General features: G+C 38.7%; 1 protein-coding gene across 6 annotated transcripts in view; it reads left to right on the top strand.

Moving 5' to 3' along the window:
• Positions 1 to 21,257, top strand: part of PGR (progesterone receptor) — a 99,952-nt gene that overhangs the window by 38,782 nt on the left and 39,913 nt on the right. For 5 of the 6 annotated variants that reach the window (XR_003115610.1, XR_003115608.1, XM_025356323.1 and 2 more), the window contains exon 3: positions 323 to 439. The exons of the other annotated variant lie outside the window; for it this stretch is intronic. Coding sequence is in view for 3 of the 5 variants with exons in the window: in XM_025356323.1 (XP_025212108.1) it covers positions 323 to 439 (117 nt within the window). In the remaining 2 variants the exon portion in view is untranslated. The remainder of the gene's footprint in view (positions 1 to 322; positions 440 to 21,257) is intronic. 6 annotated transcript variants of the gene reach the window in all.

The raw sequence follows: 21,257 nt of genomic DNA, 5'->3' as shown, positions 1-21,257 counted from the left end.
GTAGCTAATCTTGAAATGACATCTAAAGGCAATCTGATACTGACACCATTAAGAAGATAAACAGAAATCTTTTGCAAAAGATTTTTAAAGGAGCCCTAGGAGTGATTCTTCAGCTACGCTCACCTCATTTAGGCTCCTAAAGGCACAGGTAAAGTACTGAGCAGTTTTATAGCTTCACCAACATTCAGCTGTGCCAGGCAGGAAGCTGGCTGAGTCATGCACTTGCTGATGTGTATCTAGTCTCTATTTCAGTTGCCACTGCATAGAATTTCCAGTGAATCTTAGATATTGTAAATAATTTTGACTCATTTTTTTTTTTTAGGGCAGCATAACTACTTATGTGCTGGAAGAAATGACTGTATCGTTGATAAAATCCGCAGAAAAAACTGCCCAGCATGTCGCCTTAGAAAGTGCTGTCAGGCTGGCATGGTCCTTGGAGGTAATTCTGGTGTTTTCATCAATAGTATACTGTGTAATATTTATACTATAAAACTGTGTGTCAGAAAATTGTAATTTCATATTCATCTTTGTTTTGTTTTGTTTTTTTCTGTCTTGATTATTGGCAGTGACTCTGCACATGTGAGTGTCTGAATGAAGCAACCAATACCATTCCGTTAACTTTACAGGTTTCCAGCACATTGAAACTGTTAAGAGAAGAAAACTCCATTAATCTATATTGCCTATAAGTAGAGGTTATGGGCAATGCACTGACCTGTCATTAAGTAGCATGTGTCGGAGTTTGCTGCCCATTTCCTGTGTGACCACAGCCCTTCCTGGGCATCAGTCTACTTATCTGTAAAACCAGAGCATTAACGTTCCTTTCAGCTCAAAAACTGACTCTGCAGATTGGTCAGGTACATTGCTTACTAGCTTCTGCAAGTGATTGATTAAAGCAAGATTACTGTAACTGGGGTAGGAATCCATTTGATGAAGAGTTATATTAGTAATTCCCTTTTCCCATATTTTTATGAGAATGTCTAAAACTTTCAATAATATAGCGCACATTTAAAAAATTAATGTCAGATAGTGACAGTTTGAATGAAAACATAGAGGAGTGAGGGAGATCAAGCGAGCCACGGTTATGCAAGACAGTCCTACTCCCTTGCATTTTTTCACTTAGCCACATCCTGCACAACACTGTCTGGAAATCGTGGCTTTTACATCTAGATATAACTTTTAAAAAATATAATAAAAATATTACATAATTGTTAAAGCTAAAAATGCTTTTTTCAGTGCACCAACTATAAACAGCTTGTGTTCCAGTGACGTTATGTGGATTTTCCTTTGGGAAATGCTATACTGAGACCAATGCTTGTCAAGTTTAAAACATATACAACTGTCACCTCCTTTGTGTTTGCAAACATGCTGGACCAAAATTAAGCACCCAGGTAACATGCTGGGTACTTTACAGTAATTCATGTAATTAGATCACTTATAGAATTTTATAATTTCTTGATTAAAGATTTGTTTTCCTAAGTTAAGGGCAGTGATTAGGTTGACAGCAGTGCCTGGCTTAAGGAGGTGCTCAGTAACTCTCTATTAACTGAATGAAACCACAATCTCAGCAGATTAAAATTGTTTTTGAGTCCCACACCTCAATTACCACCTCTTTCTATTTCTGTTTCCACTCACAAGTCTTAAGGAGCCTCCTCAATTTTAGAAAATACAATTTCTCACAAAATCACACATCTAGTCAATGTTGGAGCCAGAAGAAAGACCTGAAAGTATCCTGACCCTGGTGCAGCCATTGTTTTCTCCTTGGCATGCTTGCCTTAGAAAGTAGCAGAGCCTCTAACGCTGACACTTAGATTCCATTAAGATCTTTAATCTTGAGTGTTTTCCCAATGACTTTAAAAGATTGTTCAATTTTATCAAAGAATGGAAATGGCAGAGTTCTGGATAGAACCTTCAGAATATTCCTGGGGATCAGCGACATAAAACCTAGAGAATTTTATGTTATCTTTTAATATTCGAGGGCTTTATTTATTTATTTATTTGAGACACTGTCTCACTCTGTCACCCAGACTGGAGTGCAATGGCACAACCTGAGCTCACTACAATTCTGCCTCACAGCTTCCAGCGATTTTCCTGCTACAGCCTCCCGAGTAGCTGGTATTACAGGCACCCGCCATCACACCCGGCTACTTTTTGTATTTTAGTAGAGACAGGGTTTCACCATGTTGGCCAGGCTGGTTTTGAATTCCTGACCTCAGGTGATCTGCCCACCTTGGCCTTCCAAAGTGCTGGGATTACAGGCGTGAGCAACTGCACCCGGCCTTTAGCATATTATTCAAGCATCTATAATTCTTTATCTTCTCTAACCAAACTGCTTGTTACTTTAGCCTGTTAATCCTATGCTTTCCAAACCATATTCTATGGGCTTCACAGCTATTGCTACATTTTCATACCTTTTATATTATTTATTTGCTTAACTCTACTCCCTCCCTCCCTCCTTCCTTCCTCTTTCCTTCCCCCCTCTTCCCCCTCAATCATTTTCTAACTTGTACCCCATTCCTTTCTTTCAGTAACTGTATATTGAGCCCTTTCTAGTTACCAGATACTATTCTAAGTTCTGGGCATATAGCAGCAAACAAAATGGACAAAATTCCTGCCCTCATAGATCTTACACTGTGGGAGGAGGAGCAACAAATGTACATGTCAAATAATGATAAGTGCTGTGGAAAGATATTAAGCAGAGTTAGTAGGGATTATCAGGAAGCAGACTCACTACTGAACTCATTAGTCTAATAATATTTTTGTTTTACTTAGCCTCTTCCTGAGCAATAATATCTCTGAAATCAAGGATTTGGTATGCCAGTTATAATTTTTCTAAAAGACATTAAAATAAACTCTTAACTATTTAAATATATATTCAATGTACCACCTAAAAACTGCTTGTATACCATAAATGAGTATGTGTTACACTCTGGAAAAGAGCATATTAGACCATTTTTTCCCAGCTGTTGCAGCTCTATTTATTTTCTCAGCTTTTATTTAGCTTCAGTGGGTACATGTGCACATTTGTTACCTGGGTATATTGTGTGACACTAATGTTTGAGGTACACATGATCCCATCAGCTCGGTACTGAGGTACTGAGCATAGTACTCAATAGTTTTTCAACCCTTTCTTCTTCTTCCTTCCTCCTCTAGTAGTCCTCAGTTTCCATTGTTGCCATTTTTATGCTCATGAGTACCCAATGACTAGCTCCCACTTATAAGTGAGAACATGCAGTTTTTGGTTTTTTGTTCCTATGTTAATTTGCTTAGCATCTTGGCCTACAGCTACATCCATGTTGCTGCAAAGGACATGACTTTGTTCTTTTCATGGCTGCATACTATTCCATGGTGTATATATACCACATTTTCTTTGTCCAATCCACTATTAATGGGCACCTCGGTTAATTCCATATCTTTACTATTGTGAGTAGTGCTGTGATGAACATGTGAGTGCATGTGTCTTTTTGATAGAACAGTTTATTTTATTTTGGCTATGTATCCAGTAATGGGATTGCTGGGTCTAATGGTAGTTCTGTTTTAAGTTCTTTAAGAAGTCTTCAAACCAGTTTCTATGGTAGCAGAACTAATTTACATTCACACCAACAGTATATTAGTATTCCCTTTTCTCCACAGCCTCACCAGCATTTATTAGGTTTTGTGTTTTTTAGGTTTTCTTTTTTGAGACAGAGTCTCATTCTGTGACCCAGACTGGAGTGCAGTGGCACGATTGTGGCTCACTGCAGCCTCAATCTCCTGGGCTCAAGTGATCTTTCTACCTCAGCATCCTGAGTAGCTGAGACTACAGGTATGCACCACCACACCTGGCAAACTTTTTATTTATTTATTTTTTGTAGAGATGAGGTCTCACTATGTTGCCCAGTCAGGTCTCAAACTTTTGGGCTCAAGTGATCCTTCCAAAGTGCTGGAATTACAGGTGTGAGCTACCATGCCTGGCATGAATTTTTAATAATAGTCATTCTGATTGGTGTAAGATGGTATGTCATTGTAGTCTTGATTTGCATATCTTAATGATTAGTGATATGGAGCATTTTTAAATGTTTGTTGGCTGCTTGTATGTCTGCTTTTGAGAAGTGTCTATTCAAGTCTTTTGCCCATTTTTTTGATGAGACTTTTTGCTTGTTCAATTGTGTAAGTTCCTTATAGATTCTGGATATTACACATTTGTTGGAGGCATAGATTGTGAATATGTTCTCCTATTCTGTTGGTTGTCTGTTTACTCCATTGATAGTTTATTTTGCTGTACAGAAACTCTTTAGTTGAATTAGGTCTCACTTGTCAATTTTTGGTTTATTTTCAATTGCTTTTGAGGACTTAGTCATAAATTATTTCCCAAGGCTGATATCCAGAATTATATTTCCTAGATTTTCTTTTAGATTCCTGTAGTTTGAGGTGTTATATTTAAATCTTTAATCTACCTTGAGGTAATTTTTGTATATGGTGAAATGTAGGGGTCCAATTTCATTATTCTGCATGTGACTAAGTAGGTATCCCAGTACCATTTATTGAATAAGGAATTCTTTCTGCATTGCTTATTTTTGTCAACATTGTCAAATATCAGATGGCTGTAGGTGTACACCTGTATTTCTGGGTCCTATATTCTGTTCCATCGGTCTGTGTGTCTGCTCTTGTGCCAGCACCATGCTGTTTTGGTTACTGTAGCCTTATAGTATAGTCTGGGATTGGGTAATGTGATGCCTCTGACTTTTCTTTTTCTTTAGGACTGCTGTAGTTATTTGGGCTCTTTTGATTTTATATAAATTTTAGAATAGCTTTTTCTGGTTCTGGAAAAAATGTCATTGGTAGTTTGACAGGAATAACATTGAATCTGTAGATTGCTTTGGACAGTATGGCCATTTTAACAATATTGATTCTTCTAATACGTGAACATGGAATGTTTTTACATTTGTTAGTGTCATCTGTGATTTCTGTTAGCAATGTTTTATAGTTATCCTTGTAGAAATCTTTCATCTGCTTAGTTAGATGTATTCCTAGGTATTGTGTGTGTGTGTGTGTATGTGTGTGTCTATTGTAAATGGGATTACTTTCTTGATTTGGCTCTCACCTTGAACGCTATAGTTGTATGGAAATGGTACTAATTTTTGCAGGTTTATTTTGTGTCCAGAAACTTTACTGAAGACATTTATCAGTTTTAGGAGCCTTTTGGTGGAGTCTTTAGAATTTTCTAGGTATAAAATCATGTATTATGCAAGAGAGATAGTTCGACTTCTTTTTTTCGTGTTTAAATGCCTTTTGTTTCTTTCTCTTGCCTGACCGCTCTGGCTAGCACTTCCAGTGTTAATAGGAGTGGTGAGAGTGAGCATCCTTAACTTGTTCCAGATCTCAAGGAAAATTCTTCCAGCTTTTGCCCATTCAGTCTGATGTTGGTTGTGGGTTTGTCATTGTGGTCTCTTATTGTTTTTAGGTATGTTTCTTTGTTGCCTAGTTTCTTGAGGCTTTTTATCAAGAAGTGGCATTGCATTTTATCAAAAACTGTTTCTGTGTCTATTGAGATGATCATATGGTTTTAATTCTTTTCATGTGGTAAATCATATTTATTGATTTGCATATATTGAGCTAACCTTCCATACCAGGAATGAGGCCAACTTGATCGTGGTTATGTTTGATTTGGTTTGCTAGTGTTTTGTTGAGAATGTTTGTGTCTGTGTTCATCAGGGATATTGTCTTATAGTTTTCCTTTTTCACTGTATCTCTTACAGGGTTTGGTATCAGGGTGATGCTGGCTTCAGGGAACGAGTTAGGGAGAAGTCTTTCCTTCTCGATTTTTTGAAATAGTTTCAGTAGAATTGGTACCAGCTCTATTTTGTGCATCTGGTAGAATTTAGCTGTGAATCTCTCTGGCGAGGGCTTTCCTTTTGGTTGGTAAGTTTTTTATTACTAATTCCATTTGGAACCCAATATTGGTCTGTTCAGTGCTTCAGTTTTTTCCTGATTTAAACTTGGGACATTGTGCGTTTTCAGGAATTTAATCATTTCCTCTAGATAGTGTAGTTTGTGTGTATAGAAGTGTTCACAATAGTTATCTAAGGATCTTTTGTATTTCTATGGGATCCATTATGATGTCATGTTTGTCATTTCTGTTTGTGTTTATTTGGATCTTCTCTTTTTTCTTTGTTTGTCTAGCTAGCTGTCTATCAATCTTGTTTATCCTTTAAAAAAACAACTTTTGGTTTTGTTGATTTTTGGGTCTCAATTTCATTCAGTTCTGCTCTTTAGTTCTTCCTTTTCTTCTGCTAGCTTTGGGGATAGTTTTTTCTTGTTTTTTTTTTTTTTTTTCTTAAGTTCCTCTAGGTGTGATGTTAGATCATTAATGTGAGATCTTTCTAACTTGTTGACGTAGGCATTTAGAGCTATAAACTCTCCTCTTACTATTGTTTTTGCTACATCCCAGAGATTTTGGTAAGTTGTTATCTCTGTTTTCATTTATTTTAATTTTTTATTTCTGCCTTGATTTTATTGTTTACTCAAAGTTCTCCAGAGCAAACTTTTTAATTTCCATGTAATTGTGTGGTTTGTGCAGATCTTCTTGACGTTGGCTTCTCTTTGTATTCCACTGTGACCTGACAGTATGACTGGCATGATTTTGATTTTTTAAAATGTATTGAGTCTTGGTTTATGGCCAAGGATGTGGTGAATCTTGGAGTATATGTTCTGTGTATGTTCTGTGTACAGATGAGAAGAATTTATGTTCTGTGGTTGATGAATTATTCTGTAGATGTTTATTAGATCCAATTGGACAAGCATTGAGTTTAAGTCCAGAATGTGTTAGTTTTCTGCCTTGATGATCTAATGCTGTCAGTCCCCCACTATTGTTGTATGGCTTTCTAGGTCCTTAGAAGTCCTTGTTTTATGAATCTGGGCATATGTTGAGGCCAATGTTGAGGGCCAATGTTGAGGGCATATATATTTAGGATAGTTAAATCTTCTTATTGAATTGAATGAATTCATTAGGCAATGCCCTTCTTTTTCCTTTTTTACTGCTGTTAAAGTCTGTTTTATCTGATCTAAGAATAGCAACCCCTGCTCTTTTTAGTTTTCTGTTTGCATGCTACATCTTTCTCCAACCCTTTACTTTGAGCCTATGGTTGTCATTACACGTAAGATGGGTTTCTTGAATACAGAAGAAAAATGAGTCCAGTTTTCCTAACTGGTTTGCCACTCTGTGACTTTTTTTTTTTAGATGGCATCTTGCTCTGTTGCCCAGGCTGGAATGCAGTGGCGTGATCTCAGCTCACTGCAACCTCCACCTCCTGGGTTCAAGCAATTCTCCTGTCTCAGCCTCCTGAGTAGCTGGGACTACAGGTGCCTGCCACCAGGCCTGGCTAATTTTTGTATTTTTAGTAGAGATGGGGTTTTACCTTGTTGGTCAGGCTGGTCTCAAACTCCTGATCTCAGGTGATCCACCCACCTCAGCCTCCCAAAGTGCTGGAATTACAGGTGTGAGCCACTGTGCCTGGAGCCACTCTGTGACTTTTAAGTGGGACGTTGTATTAGTCCATTCTCGTGCTGCTATAAAGTACTACCTGAGACTGGGTAATTTATGAAGAAATGACATTTAAATGACTCGCAGTTCTGCAAGCTTAACAGGAAGCATAGCTAGGCAACCTCAGGAAACTTACAATCAAGGCAGAAGGTGAAGTGGAAGCAAGCACATCTTACCATGGCAGAGCAGGAGAGGTAGGTTGGGGGAGTGCCACACACTTTTAAATCATCATATCTTGGGAGAACACACTCACCATCATGACAACAGCATGGGGGAAATTTGCCCCCATGATCCAATCACCTCCTACCAGGTTCCTCCCTCAACATTGGGAATTACAATTCAACATGAGATGGGATGGGGACACAGAATGAAACCATATCATTCCGCCCTGGCCCCTTCCAAATCTTACGTCCTTCCCACTTTTCAAAACACAATCATGCCTTCCCAATGGTCCCCCAAAGTCTTAACTCATTCCAGCATTAACCCAAAAGTCCAAGACCAAAGTCTCATCTGAGACAAGGCAACTCCCTTCCACCTATGATCTTGTAATATCAAAACGAGGTAGTTACTTCCAAGATACAATAGGGATATGGGCATTGGGTAAATGCTCCCATTTTAAATGGGAGTAACTGGCCAAAACAAAGGAGATACAGGCCCCATGCACGTCCAAAACCCAGCAGGGCAGTCATTAAATATTAAAGCTCCAAAATAATCTCTTTTGTCTCCATGTCTCACATCCAGGGTATACTGATGCAATGGGTGGGCTCCCAAGGCCTTCAGCATCTCCACTCTGTGGCTCTGCAGGGTACAGCCCCCGCAGCTGCTTTTACAGGCTGGCATTGAATGCCTGTAGCTATTCCAGGCACACATGCAAGCTGTTGATGGATCTACCATTCTAAAATATGGTTGATGGTGGTCCTCTTCTCACAGCTCCACTAGGCAGTACCCCAGTGGAACCTCTGTGCAGGGGCTCCAACCCCACATTTCCCCTTCACACTGCCCTAGTAGAGGTTCTCCATGAGGTCTCCGCCCCTGAAGCAGATTTCTGCCTGGATATCCAGGCATTTCCATACATCCTCTGAAATCTAGATGGAGGTTTCCAAACCTCAACTCTTGCCTTCCACATACTCACAGGCCTAATACCATGTGGAAGCCACCAGGGCTTTGGGTTTGCATCCTCTGAAGCCCTGGCCCAAGCTGTACCTTGGCCCCTTTTAGCAACAGCTGGAGCTGGAGCAGCTGGAATGCAGGGCACCATGTCCCAAGGCTGCACAGAGTAGCTAAGCCCTAGGCCTGGCCCACAAAACCATTAATCCCTCCTAGGACTCTGTGCCTGTGATGGGAGGGGCTGCTGTGAAGGTCTCTGATGCCCTGAGACATTTTCCCCATTGTCTGGACTGTTAACATTTGACTCCTCTTTAATAATGCAAATTTCTGCAACAGGCCTGAATTTCTCCCCAGGAAATTTTTTTTTTCTTTTCTACCACATGGCCAGGCTGAAATTTTTTTTTTTTTTTTTTCTGTGCTTCACTTTTAAATGTAAGTTCCAGGTTCAGATAATCTCTTTTTTCATGCATATAAGCATACATGTTTAGAAACAGCCAGGTCACATACATCTTGAATGCTTTGCTGCTTAGAAATTTCTTCCACCATATACCCCAAATCATCTCTCTGAAGTTCAAAGCTTCACAGATCTCTAGGTCAGGAGCAAAATGCCACCAGTCTTTCTGCTAAAGCATAGCAAGAGTGACCTTTACTCCAGTTCCCAATAAGTTCCTCACTCCATCTGAGACCACCTCAGTCTGGAGTCATTGTCTATGTCACTATCAGCATTTTGGTCACAACTATTCAACAAGTCTCTAGGAAGTTCCAAACATTCCCATATCTTTCTGTCTTCTGAGCCCTGCAAACTGTTCCAACCTCTGCCCATTACTCAGTTCAAAATCACTCCCACATTTTCAGGTATCTTTTTAAACAGTGTTCTACTCTCCCAGTCCCAATTTTTGTATTAGCTCATTCTCATACTGTTATAAAGAACTACCTGAGACTTGGTAATTTATGAAGAAAAGACCTTTGACTCATTTCTGCAGGCTTAAGAGGAAACATAGCTAGGAGGTCTCAGGAAACTTACAATCATGGTGGAAGGCAAATGGGAAGCAAGCACATCTCACCATGGCAGAGCAGGAGAGAGAGAGGGAATGACAGGGGAAGTGCTACCACTTTTAAACCATCAGATCTCCTGAGAACTCACTCATTATCACAAAAACAGCATGGGAGAAATCTGCCCCTATGATCCAGTCACCTCCCATCAGGTCCCCCCAAACATTAAGAATTAAAATTCAACATGAGATTTGAGTGAGGACACAGAGCCAAACCATATCAGGCATTTAGACCATTTATGTTCAAGGTTAATTTTTATATGTGAGGTTTTGATCCCTTGTTTAGTTGTTAGCTGTTTGCTTTGTTGTTTCTATTGTGTTTTTGCTTTGTAGGGTGTGCAGGCTATGTGCTTAAGTGTGTTTATGTGGAAGCAAGTATGGTTCTTTTGTTTCCATGTTTAGAACTCCCGTGTAAAGATCTCTTATAAGGATGGTCTAGTGGTAACAAATTCCTTTAGCACTTGATTACCTGGAAAAGATTTTATTTGTCCTGCACTTATGAACCATAGTTTGGCAATATGTGAAATTATTGGTTGGAATTTCTTTTAAGAACGCTGAAAATAGGCCCCCAGTCTCTCCTAGCTTGCAACCCTCTGCTGAGAAATCTGTTATTATCCTGATGAGGTTCCCTTTGTATGTGATCTGCGTTTTTCTCTGGCTGCCTTTAAGATTTTTTTTTCTGTAATGTTGCCCTTGAACAGTCTGGTGACTATATACCTTGGTGATTTTTTTGTTGTTGTTGTTTTGTTTTGTTTTGTTTTGTTTTGAGATAGAGTCTCACTCTGTCACCCAGGCTGAAGTGCAGTGGTGAGATCTCGGCTCACTGCAACCTCTGCCCTCCAAGTTCAATGGATTCTCCTGCCTCAGCCTCCCGAGTAGCTGAAATTACAGGTGCCTGCCACCTTGCCTGGCTAATTTTTTGTATTTTTTAGTAGAGACGGGGTTTCACCATCTTGGCCAGGCTGGTCTTGAACTACTGACCTCATGATCCACCTGCCTCAGCCTCCCAAAGGCTGGGATTACAGACGTAAGCCACCACGCCCAGCCAGTGATGTTCATTTTTATGGTATCTCACAGGTGTTCTCTGGATTTCTACCTATCTAGCAAGATTAGGAAAGTTTTCTTGAATTATTCCCTCAAATATATTTTCCAGTTTGTTTGCTTTTTCTCCTACTCTCTCAGGAATGCCAATAGTTCATAGGTTTTGTTGCTTTATATAGTCTTATATGTCTCAAAATCAGCTCATTTAAAATAATTTTTTTCTTTATTTTTATCAGATTGGGTTAGTTCACAAGACCAGCCTTCAAGCTTTAAAATTTTTTCTTCTGCTTGATCCAGTCTATTGATAAGGAATTTCAAAATGTAATTGAAAGCTTTAAGTGAGTTTTTCAACTCCAGAAGCTACTATTGATTTTTTTTAAGATGTTCATTTCTTTCTTAATTTCCTAGATTGCTTTAGAAGTTTGTGTTGGTTTTCAACCTTGTCTTGGATTACAGTGAACTTCCTTGCAATCCATGCTTTGAATTATTTATCTGTCATTTCTGAGTTTCCATCTTGGTTAGGGACCATTGATGGAGGGCTAGTGCAATCCCTTGGTGATGTCACTACAATCAGGATTTTCATTATGCCAGAATTCTTGCACTGGTTTCTTCTCATCTGGAGACACTGGCACTTCAAATTTTTGTAATTATTTTCATGTGAGTAGGAGTTTTTCTTTTTTTTTTTCTTTCCCTATAATGGTATTGTTATTATTTTAATAATAATTTTTTTGTTTCCCTTTTCCCCTTTTTCTAGGGGTTGTGCCTCTACAGAATGCTGGGTAGGGTCTTTTCACTTTGATTCTACAGCCCTATGTACTTCTTTCATCAGGTTTTATACTGGGCTCTGCGGGTCATCCCACAAGCCCATAGGCGGCACTTATAGGTAAGAGCAGGCTGTGACCAATGTGGCTGGATATATACTTGATCGTTGTTTACTAGCGAAAGCTCTCCATTGACTCAGGCAATGGGCTGATACTGATTCGTAGAATGCACGGTAGTCAGCACTCCCTGCTCAGCCCCAGGGAGATGGGAGCCACAAAGGGCAGGTTTGGACCCAGCAGGTCCACCTGCAGGTCCCCTGATGGCAGGCACAAGCACCAGTCCCAAGGACGAATCAGTAGGTGGCCCCCAAGCACCCAGAGTTGGACATAGACATGAAGCTAGGAAGCCTCTTTAACTCCAGATTCTCTGCATGAGGGGCATCCTAAGCTCCTGATTCAGGAGAGTGGGTGCTCCAGGTGCCTGGAGATCTACTTTGGCATGGAATAAAGAGGGCCCCCCTGCACCAAGATCTCCACACAGGAGGGGTAAATGACAGTTATGAATAGTGCTGCAGTAAACATGTGAATGCAGATATTTCTTCCATATATCAGTTTTCTTTCTTTCAGCTATATACCCAGTAGTAGGATTGCTACATCACACGGTAGTTCTGTTTTTAGTTTTAGGAACCTCCATACTGTTTTCCATAGTTACGGTACTAATTTAGATTACTACCAACAGTGTATGAGCATTTCTTTTTCTCCATATCCTCACCAGCATTTATTTTTTGTCTTTTTAGTAACAGCCATTTTAATTGGGGTGAGATGATATCTTATTGTGGGTTTGATCTGCATTTCCCCAATGATCAGTGATGTTGAGCATTTTTTCATATATCTGTTGGCATTTGTATGGCTTCTTTTGAGAAATTTCTGTTCAGATATTTTGCCCACTTTTAAATGGGATTACTTGGGTTTTTTTGCTATTGAGTTGAGTTCTTTATATATTCTGATTATTAAACTTGTCAGATGAATAGTTTTCAAATATTTTCTCTCATTCTTTAAGTTGTCTCTTCACTTTGTTATTTCCTTTGCTGTGCAGAAGCTTTTTAGCTTGATGAAATTCCATTTGTCAATTTTTGCCTTGATTGCCTATGCCTTGAGGTCCTACTACAAAAATATTTGCTCAACTGTTTTAAAGCAGTTCCCCAAAGTTTTCTTGTAGTAGTTTTGTAGTTCCAGGTCTTACACTTAAGTCTTTAATCCATTTTGATTTTATTTTTGTATGTGGTGAGAGATAGTGATCTAGTTCCATTTTCTGCATATAGGTAGCCAGTTTTCCCAGCAGCATTTATTGAACAGATTGCCCTTTCCCCGTAAGTCCATGGCACCTTGGTCAAAAATGAGTTGACTGTTAATGCACGACTTTATTTCTGGGTTCTCTATTCTGTTCCATTGGTCTTTGTGTCTGTTTTTATACCAATATCTCAATATGGTTGAGAATTCTCATTTCTGACATAGAATTCTCATGTCTGAGAACATTTGAATAACAAAAGATAAAACATGAGAGAATATTAGAAAGCTTTAAAAATATTTAATAAAATCTTACAGTAGAATAATAGAGGTCATAAATATGTTTTGGCATGTCATGACATAGATTTTGTTAGGAGCAGTTTGTTCTTATCTGCTCTGGTGCCTATGTTTTGATTATAACAATTATGTTTGAGTTATTTGATTTCTTCATTGCATATGATTCTTGTTTTTAATGAATCACTTCCCTACCTTCAACAGGTCACAGTGAACTTTTGCTTTAGTTCACTGCTGTACAGCACTGAGTGGGAAGATAGTTACGCCCTTAAGGATGGTAATATATCTTCTACTTTAGGTGTTCTGCTTCCATCTTCTTTCTTCTAGAAAACATTTTTGTTTAATGACTCACAAAACATCTGAAATGAATACAGCTTTATATTTTGCAGTTGTAAAAATGCTAAACCAGTATAAGGTAATTAGCTCTTTCAAAAATAAGTAGCTTTCTACATAAAACGATGATTAAATGAATAGTTATCTTTGTTGAAAATTTTTTAAATCCACAGTTATAGGTTATATGGGTTTTTCTTTTTTTCTATTTTCTTTTTTGGTAGAAAGCCTTATCTTCACATTTTAAAAGGTTGTGTTAGCCAGTTTCTCTCCTACTCCCCCTACCTCCTCCTCCACCTAGATTCAACCACTTCTCATGGCAAAGAGAATAACTTTCTGGGCTAGAGAGTATGGGTTGTGTAGTAAAGATTTTTGTTGTTTTTTTGTTTTCTCCTCCTACACTTGACAGCCAACAAGGCTACAAGTCTTCTTTGGAAGAATTGCAAAATTCTTGAATTTAGGACACAGTGGTATCTTTTCTAGAAGTATAGAGTCCTGTTCTGTGCCTTTAATACTCTAAGAACAAAAATCATTTTTCCTCTTTAAGGCAAGATCTACTGGGGATGATGGCTACCACCTACCTCTCTAGACCTCACATAATTTTCCTCTTATGGGCATCTCTTTTTCCACCCAAATCCTGGCCTTTGAATCAGCATCTCCCAGAGACAGCACCTCTCACATTGCTCCCTGAGTTCACTGCATTGAAGCCTGCAGCCAACTGATGTCTTCTCATCAGTCTGGTTGTTCACCCTAAACACCATCTCACACGTGCTAACTGGGGATAGTCCTCAGTGTATTCATTCTCATTTCTTTGCTTAAAATTTTTCTGTGTTTGTATGGGATGTCTTTTGTGGTTACCAACTAGAGCTTTTCAGTAGTATCTATTATTTTCTAGACTCAGTAAAAAGTTAGAATTGAGGGGTTCAAATATTTTCTCCATTGTAGTTCACTTTATTTGAATGATTGACATACGTTTAAAAAAATCAATTCTAGTATCGTTTTGTTTTTTGGAAAATACCTGATTTCATTTTATATTTCCTGTTGTCAAGCATCTTTGTTTTCTTTGAAGTGTATACAAAGGCACTTTCTGTTTTGATCTGGAAATTGGAGGTGAATCCTGAAAAACGGAAGGCAAACACTATCAGTGCTATAAAGGGTTTAAGTGTAGTGCCAGTGGACTGATCCCAGCGCTACACAGTAGTCATCATCATTTTGGTAATCTGAAGTAGAAGCATGCCTCTAGACATCCTTCCATATTTTTATATAGGTAGTATAAAGACGATTTTATATAGGTAGTATAAAGACGGTAGTATAAATTCACCTGAACTACAGAGATTCTTCTGATATAATAAAAGAAAAATACAGAGATTTTTCAGAATGGGAATGCAAACACTAGCAAACTGGAAAAGCAAAGTAGAACTTCTGAATTAATAGAATAAGTTAAATAAGAATGAGAAAATAAAGGGAAACTTGACCAAGCTAGCAAAGAAAGAAAATGGAAAAGAGTTTGAGACATTATAGCACATTATAGCTATTATGAGACATTATAGCACAAACTCTGTTGGGAAAAAAAAATCCATTTGTAGTTTAAAAAAATAGTAAAGATATAGAAAAATCTATTGAAAATACAAAAATCTGTATTCCTCTTTTATTATATCAGAATTAAATAATAATTTTGTCTGCCCTGTTTTACCAAATTATTTTATTAAAACACGCTAACAAGGTTTACAAGCTTTTCTTCTCCCAGCTCTCATTCTCTATAGGATTTTTGCTGAGATATTTCAAAATTTTTATTTTTAGGTTATATTTAAGCTTTCACTTCTAATAAATCTCTCTCAAAAACTTTTCATATCACTTGTCATAAAAATTTATTCTCATAGTATCATCATCCAGATTCAGTTACGTATACATCAAGAATAATTGTACAATACTGTTTCCTAGACTCTTCATCTTATCTTTTCAATGCATGATATTTAAATAAACCATGCTTTTTAATTTTTTTTTATTTCTAATTTTTTATTATACTTTAAGTTCTGGGATACATGTGCAGAACGTGCAGGTTTGTTACATAGGTATACAAGCACCATGGTGGTTTTCTGCACCTATCAACCCATCATCTACATTAGGTATTTCTTCTAATGTTATCCCTCCCCTACTTCCCACCCCCAATAGGTCCTGGTGTGTGACATTCCCCTTCCTGCGTCCATGTGTTCTCATTGTTCAACTCCCACTTACAAGAGAACATGCAGTGTTTGGCTTTCTGTTCTTGTGTTAGTTTGCTGAGAATGATTGTTTCCAGCTTCATCCATGTCACTGCAAAGGACATGAAATCATCCTAAATTTTTTATGGCTGCATAGTATTCCATGGTGTATATGTGCCACATTTTCTTTATCCAGTCTCTCATTGATGGACATTTGGGTTGGCTCCAAATATTTACTGTTGTGATTAGTGCTGCAATAAACATACGTGTGCATGTGTCTTTATGGTACAATGATTTATAATCCTTTGGGCATATACCCAGGAATGGGATGGCTGGATCAAATGGTATTTCTGGTTCTAGATCTTTGAGGAATCACCACACTGTCTTCTACAGTGGTTGAATTAATTTACACTCCCACCAACAGTGTAAAAGCTTTCCTATTTCTCCACAACCTGTCCAGCATCTGTTGTTTCCTGACTTCTTAATGGTCACCATTCTAACTGGCATGAGATGGTATCTCATTGTTGTTTTGATTTGCATTTCTCTCATGACCAGTGATGATGAGCTTTTTTTCATATGTTTGTTGGCCACATAAATGTCTTCTTTTGAGAAGTGTCTGTTCATATCTTTTGCCTACTTTTTGATGGGGTTGTTTATTTTTTTGTAAATTTGTTTAAGTTCCGTGTAGATTCTGAATATTAGCCCTTTGTCAGATGGATAAATTGCAGAAATTTTCCCCCATTCTGTAGGTTGCCTGTTCACTCTGATGATAGTTTCTTTTGCTCTGCAGAAGGTCTTTAATTAGATCCAATTTGTCAATTTTGGCTTTTGTTGCCATTGCTTTTGGTGTTTTAGCCATGAAGTCTTTGCCCATGCCTATGTCCTGAATGGTATTGCCTAGTTTTTCCTCAGGGTTTTTCTGGTTTTCAGTCTTACGTTTAAGTCTTTAATCTATCTTCAGTTAATTTTTGTATAAGGTGTAAGGAAGGGGTGCACTTTCAGTTTTCTGTATATGGCTAGCCAGTTTCCCGAACACCATTTATTAAATAGGGAATCCTTTTCCCATTGCTTGTTTTTGTTAGGTTTGTAAAAGATCAGATGGTAGATATGTGGTGTTATTTCTGAGGCCACTGTTCTGCTCCATTGGTCTATATATCTATTTTGGTACCAGTACCATGCTATTTTGGCTACTATAGCCTTGTAGTATAGTTTGAAGTCAGCTAGTTTGATACCTCCAGCCTTGTTCTTTTTGCTTAGGATTGTCTTGGTTATACAGGCTCTTTTTTGGTTCCATATGAAATTTAAAGTAGTTTTTTCAAATTTTGTGAAGAAAGTCAATGTTAGCTTGTTGGGGATAGCACTGAATCTATAAATTACTTTGGTCAGTATGGCCATTTTCATGATACTGATTCTTCCTATCCATGAGCATGGAGTGTCTTTCCATTTGTGTCCTCTCTGATTTCATTGAGCAGTGGTTTGTAGTTCTTCTTGAAGGGGACCTTCACATCCCTTGTAAGTTGTATTCCTAGCTGTTTTACTCCCTTTGTAGCAATTGTGAATGGGAATTCAGCCATGTTTGGGCTCTCTGTTTGTCTATTATTGGTGTATAGGAATGCCTCTTATTTTTGCACATTGATTTTGTATCTTGAGACTTCACTGAAGTTGCTTATCAGCTTAAGGAGGTTTTGGACTGAGAGGATGGGGTTTTCTAAATATAAAATCATGTCATCTGCAAAGAGACGCAATTTGACTTCCTCTCTTCCTATTTGAATACCCTTTATTTCTTTCTCTTGCCTGATTGCCCTGGCCAGAACTTCCACTACTGTGTTTAATAGCAATGATGAGAAAGGGCATCCCTGTCTTGGGCTAGTTTTCAAAGGAAATGCTTTCAACTTTTGCCCATTCAGTATGATATTGGCTGTGGGTTTGTCATAAATAGCTCGTATTGTTTTGAGATACATTCCATCGATACCTAGTTTATCAAGAGTTTTTAGCATGAAGGGGTGTTGAATTTTGTCAAAGACCTTTTCTGCATCTATTGAGATAATCATGTGGTTTGTCATTGGTTCTGTTTATGTAATGATTAGATTTATTAATTTGCATATGTTGATCCAGGCTTGCATCTCAAGGATGAAGCTGACTTGATTGTGGTGGATAAGCTTTTTGATGTGCTGCTGGATTTGGTTTGCCAGTATTTTATTGATGATTTTTTCATCAACGTTCATCAGGGATATTGGTCTGAAATTTTCTTTTTTGTTGTGTGTCTGCCAGGTTTTGGTATCAGGATGATGCTGGCCTCATAAAATGAGTTAGGGAAGATTTCCCTCTTTTTCTATTGTTTTGGATAGTTTCAGAAAGAGTGGTGCCAGCTCCTCTTTGTATCTCTGGTAGAATTCGGCTATGAATCTGTCTGGTCCTGGGTTTTCTTTTTGGTTGGTAGGCTATTAATTACTGCCTTAATTTCAGAACTTGTTATTGGTCTATTCAGGAATTTGACTTCTTCCTGGTTTTGTCTTGGGAGGGTGTATGTGTCCAGGAATTTATGCATTTCTTCTAGATTTTCTAGTTTATTTTCATAGAGATGTTTATAGTATTCTGTGATAGTAGTTTGTATTTCTGTGGGATTAGTGGTGATATCGCCTTTATCATTTTTTATTGTGTCTATTTGATTCTTCTCTCCCTTCTTTATTAGTCTGGCTAGTGGTCTATCTACTTTGTTAATCTTTTCAAAAACCCATCTCCTGGATTCACTGTTTTTTTTTAAGGATTTTTCATTTTCGTGTCTCTGTCTCCTTCAGTTCTTCTCTGGTCTTAGTTATTTCTTGTCTTCTGCTAGTTTTTGAATTTGTTTGCTCTTGCTTCTCTAGTTCTTTTAATTGTGATATTAGGGTGTCAATTTTAGATCTTTCCCGCTTCCTCTTGTGGGCATTTAGTGCTACAAATTTCCCTCTAAACACTGCTTTAGCTGTGTCCCAGAGATTCTGGCACATTGTGTCTTTGTTCTCATTGGTTTCAAATAACTTACTTATTTCTGCCTTAATTTTGTTGTTTATGTAGTAATCATTCAGGAGCAGGTTGTTCAGTTTCCATGTAGTTGTGCAGTTTTTAGTGAGTTTCTTAATCCTGAGTTCTAATTTGATTGCACTGTAGTCTGAGAGACTGTTATGATTTCCATTCTTTTGCATTTGGTAAGGAGTGTTTACTTCCATTTATGTGGGCAATTTTAGAATAAGTGCGATGTGGTGCTGAGAAGAAGATATATTCTGTTGATTTGGGGTAGAGAGTTCTGTAGATGTCTCTTAGGTCTGCTTGATCCAGAGCCTGAGTTCAAGTCCTGAATATCCTTGTTAAATTTCTGTCTTGTTGATCTAATATTGACAGTAGGGTGTTAAAGTATCCCACTATTATTGTGTGGGCATCTAAGTCTCTTCATAGCTCTCTAAGAACTTGCTTTATGAATCTGGATGCTCCTGTATTGAATACATATATTTTCAGGATAGTTAGCTTTTCTTGTTGAATTGATCCCTTTACCAGAGTAATGCCCTTCTTTGTCTCTTTTGATCTTTGTTGGTTTAAAGTCTGTTTTATCAGAGTGGGATTGCAACCCCTGCCTTTTTTAGCTTTCCATTTGCTTGGTAAATATTCCTCCATCCCTTTATTTTGAGCCTGTCGTGTCTCTTCATGTGAGATGGATCTCCTGAATACAGCACACCAATGGGTCTTGACTCTTTATCCAGTTTGCCAGTCTGTGTCTTTTAATTGGGGCATTTAGCCCATTTACATTTAAGGTTAATATTGTTATGTGTGAATATGATCCTGTCATTATGATGCTAGCTGGTTATTTTGCCTGTTAGTTGATGCAGTTTCTTCCTAGCATTGATGGTCTTTACAATTTGACATGTTTTTGCAGTGGCTGGGACTAGTTGTTCCTTTCCATGTTTAGTGCTTCCTTCAGGAGCTCCTGTAAGGCAGGCCTGGTGGTGACACAGTCTCTCAGCATTTGGTGGTCTGTAAAGGATTTTATTTCTCCTTCGCTTATGAAGCTTAGTTTGGCTGGCTATGAAATTCTGGTTTGAAAATTCTTTAGAAATGTTGAATATTGGCCCCCACTCTCTTCTGGCTCGTAGGGTTTCAGCAGAGAGATCTGCTGTTAATCTGATGGGCTTCCCTTTGTGGGTAACCTGACCTTTCTCTTTGGCTGCCCTTAACATTTTTTCCTTCATTTCAACCTTGGTGAATCTGACAATTATGTGTCTTGGGGTTGCTCTTCTTGAGGAGTATCTTTGTGCTGTTCTCTGTATTTCCTAATTTGAATGTTGACCTGTCTTGCTAAGTTGGGGAAGTTCTCCTGGATAATATCCTGAAGAGTGTTTTCCAACTTGGTTCCATTCTCCTCATCACTTTCAGGTACACCAATCAAATGTAGGTTTGGTCTTTTCACAAAGTCCCATATTTCTTGGAGGCTTTGTTCATTCCTTTTCATTCTTTATTCTCTAATCTTGTATTCATGCTTTATTTCATTAAGTTGATCTTCAATCTCTGATATCCTTTCTTCTGCTTGATTGATTTGGCTACTGATACTTGTGTATGCTTCACGCAGTTCTCATGCTGTGTTTTTTTCAGCTCCATTAGGTCATTTGTGTTCTTCTCTAAGCTGGTTATTCTAGATAGCAATTCCTCTAACCTCTTTTCAAGGTTCTTAGCTTTCTTGCATTGGGTTAGAACATGCTCCATTAGCTCTGAGGAGTTTCTTATTACCCACATCCTGAAGTCTACTTCTGTCAGTTTGTCAAACTCATTCTCCATCCAATTTTATTCCCTTGCTGGCGAGGAGTTGTGATCTTTTGGAGAAGCAGCATTCTGATTTTTGGAATTTTCAGCCTTTTTGGGCTGGTTTTTCCTCATCTTCATGGATTTATCTACCTTTGGTCTTTGATGTTGGTGACTTTCAGATGGGGTTTTTGTGTGGATGTCCTTTTTGCTCATGTTGATGCTGTTCCTTTCTGTTAGTTTTCCTTCTAACAGGCCCCTCTGCTGCAGGTCTGCTGGAGTTTGCTGGAAGTCCACTCCAGACCCTGTTTGCCCTGGTATCACCAGCAGACTCTGCAGTTCAGCAAAGATTGCTGCCTGTTCCTTCCTCTGTAAGCTTCATCCCAGCGGGGCACCCACCAGATTGCCAGCCAGAGCTCTCCTGTATGAGGTGTCTCTCGACCCCTGCTGGGAGGTGTCTCCCAATCAGGAGGCACAGGGGTCAGGGACCCACTTGAGGAGGCAGTCTGTCCTTTAGCAGAGGATGAGCGCTGTGCTGGGAGATCTGCTACTCTCTTCAGAGCCAGCAGGCAGGAACGTTTAAGTCTGCTGAAGCTGCATCCACAGCCACCCCTTCCCCCAGGTTCTCTGTCCCAGGGAGATGGGAGTTTTATGTATAAGCCCCTGACTGAGGCTGCTGCCTTTCTTTCAGAGATGCCCTGCCCAGAGAGGAATCTAGAGAGGCAGTCTCGCTATAGCAGCTTTGCCAAGTTGCAGTGGGCCCCACCCAGTTTGAAGTTCCCGGTGGTTTTGTTTACACTGTGAGGGGAAAACTGCCTACTCAAGCCTCAGTAATGGTGGACACCCCTCCCACCACCACGCTCCAGCATCCCAGGTCTACTTCACACTGCTGTGC

The sequence above is a fragment of the Theropithecus gelada genome, chromosome 14 (genome assembly GCF_003255815.1).
Source record: "Theropithecus gelada isolate Dixy chromosome 14, Tgel_1.0, whole genome shotgun sequence".
Classification (NCBI taxonomy): Eukaryota; Metazoa; Chordata; class Mammalia; order Primates; family Cercopithecidae; genus Theropithecus; species Theropithecus gelada.
The sequence above is the reverse complement of the archived record's forward strand: the minus strand, read 5'-3'. Positions and strand labels throughout refer to the sequence as shown.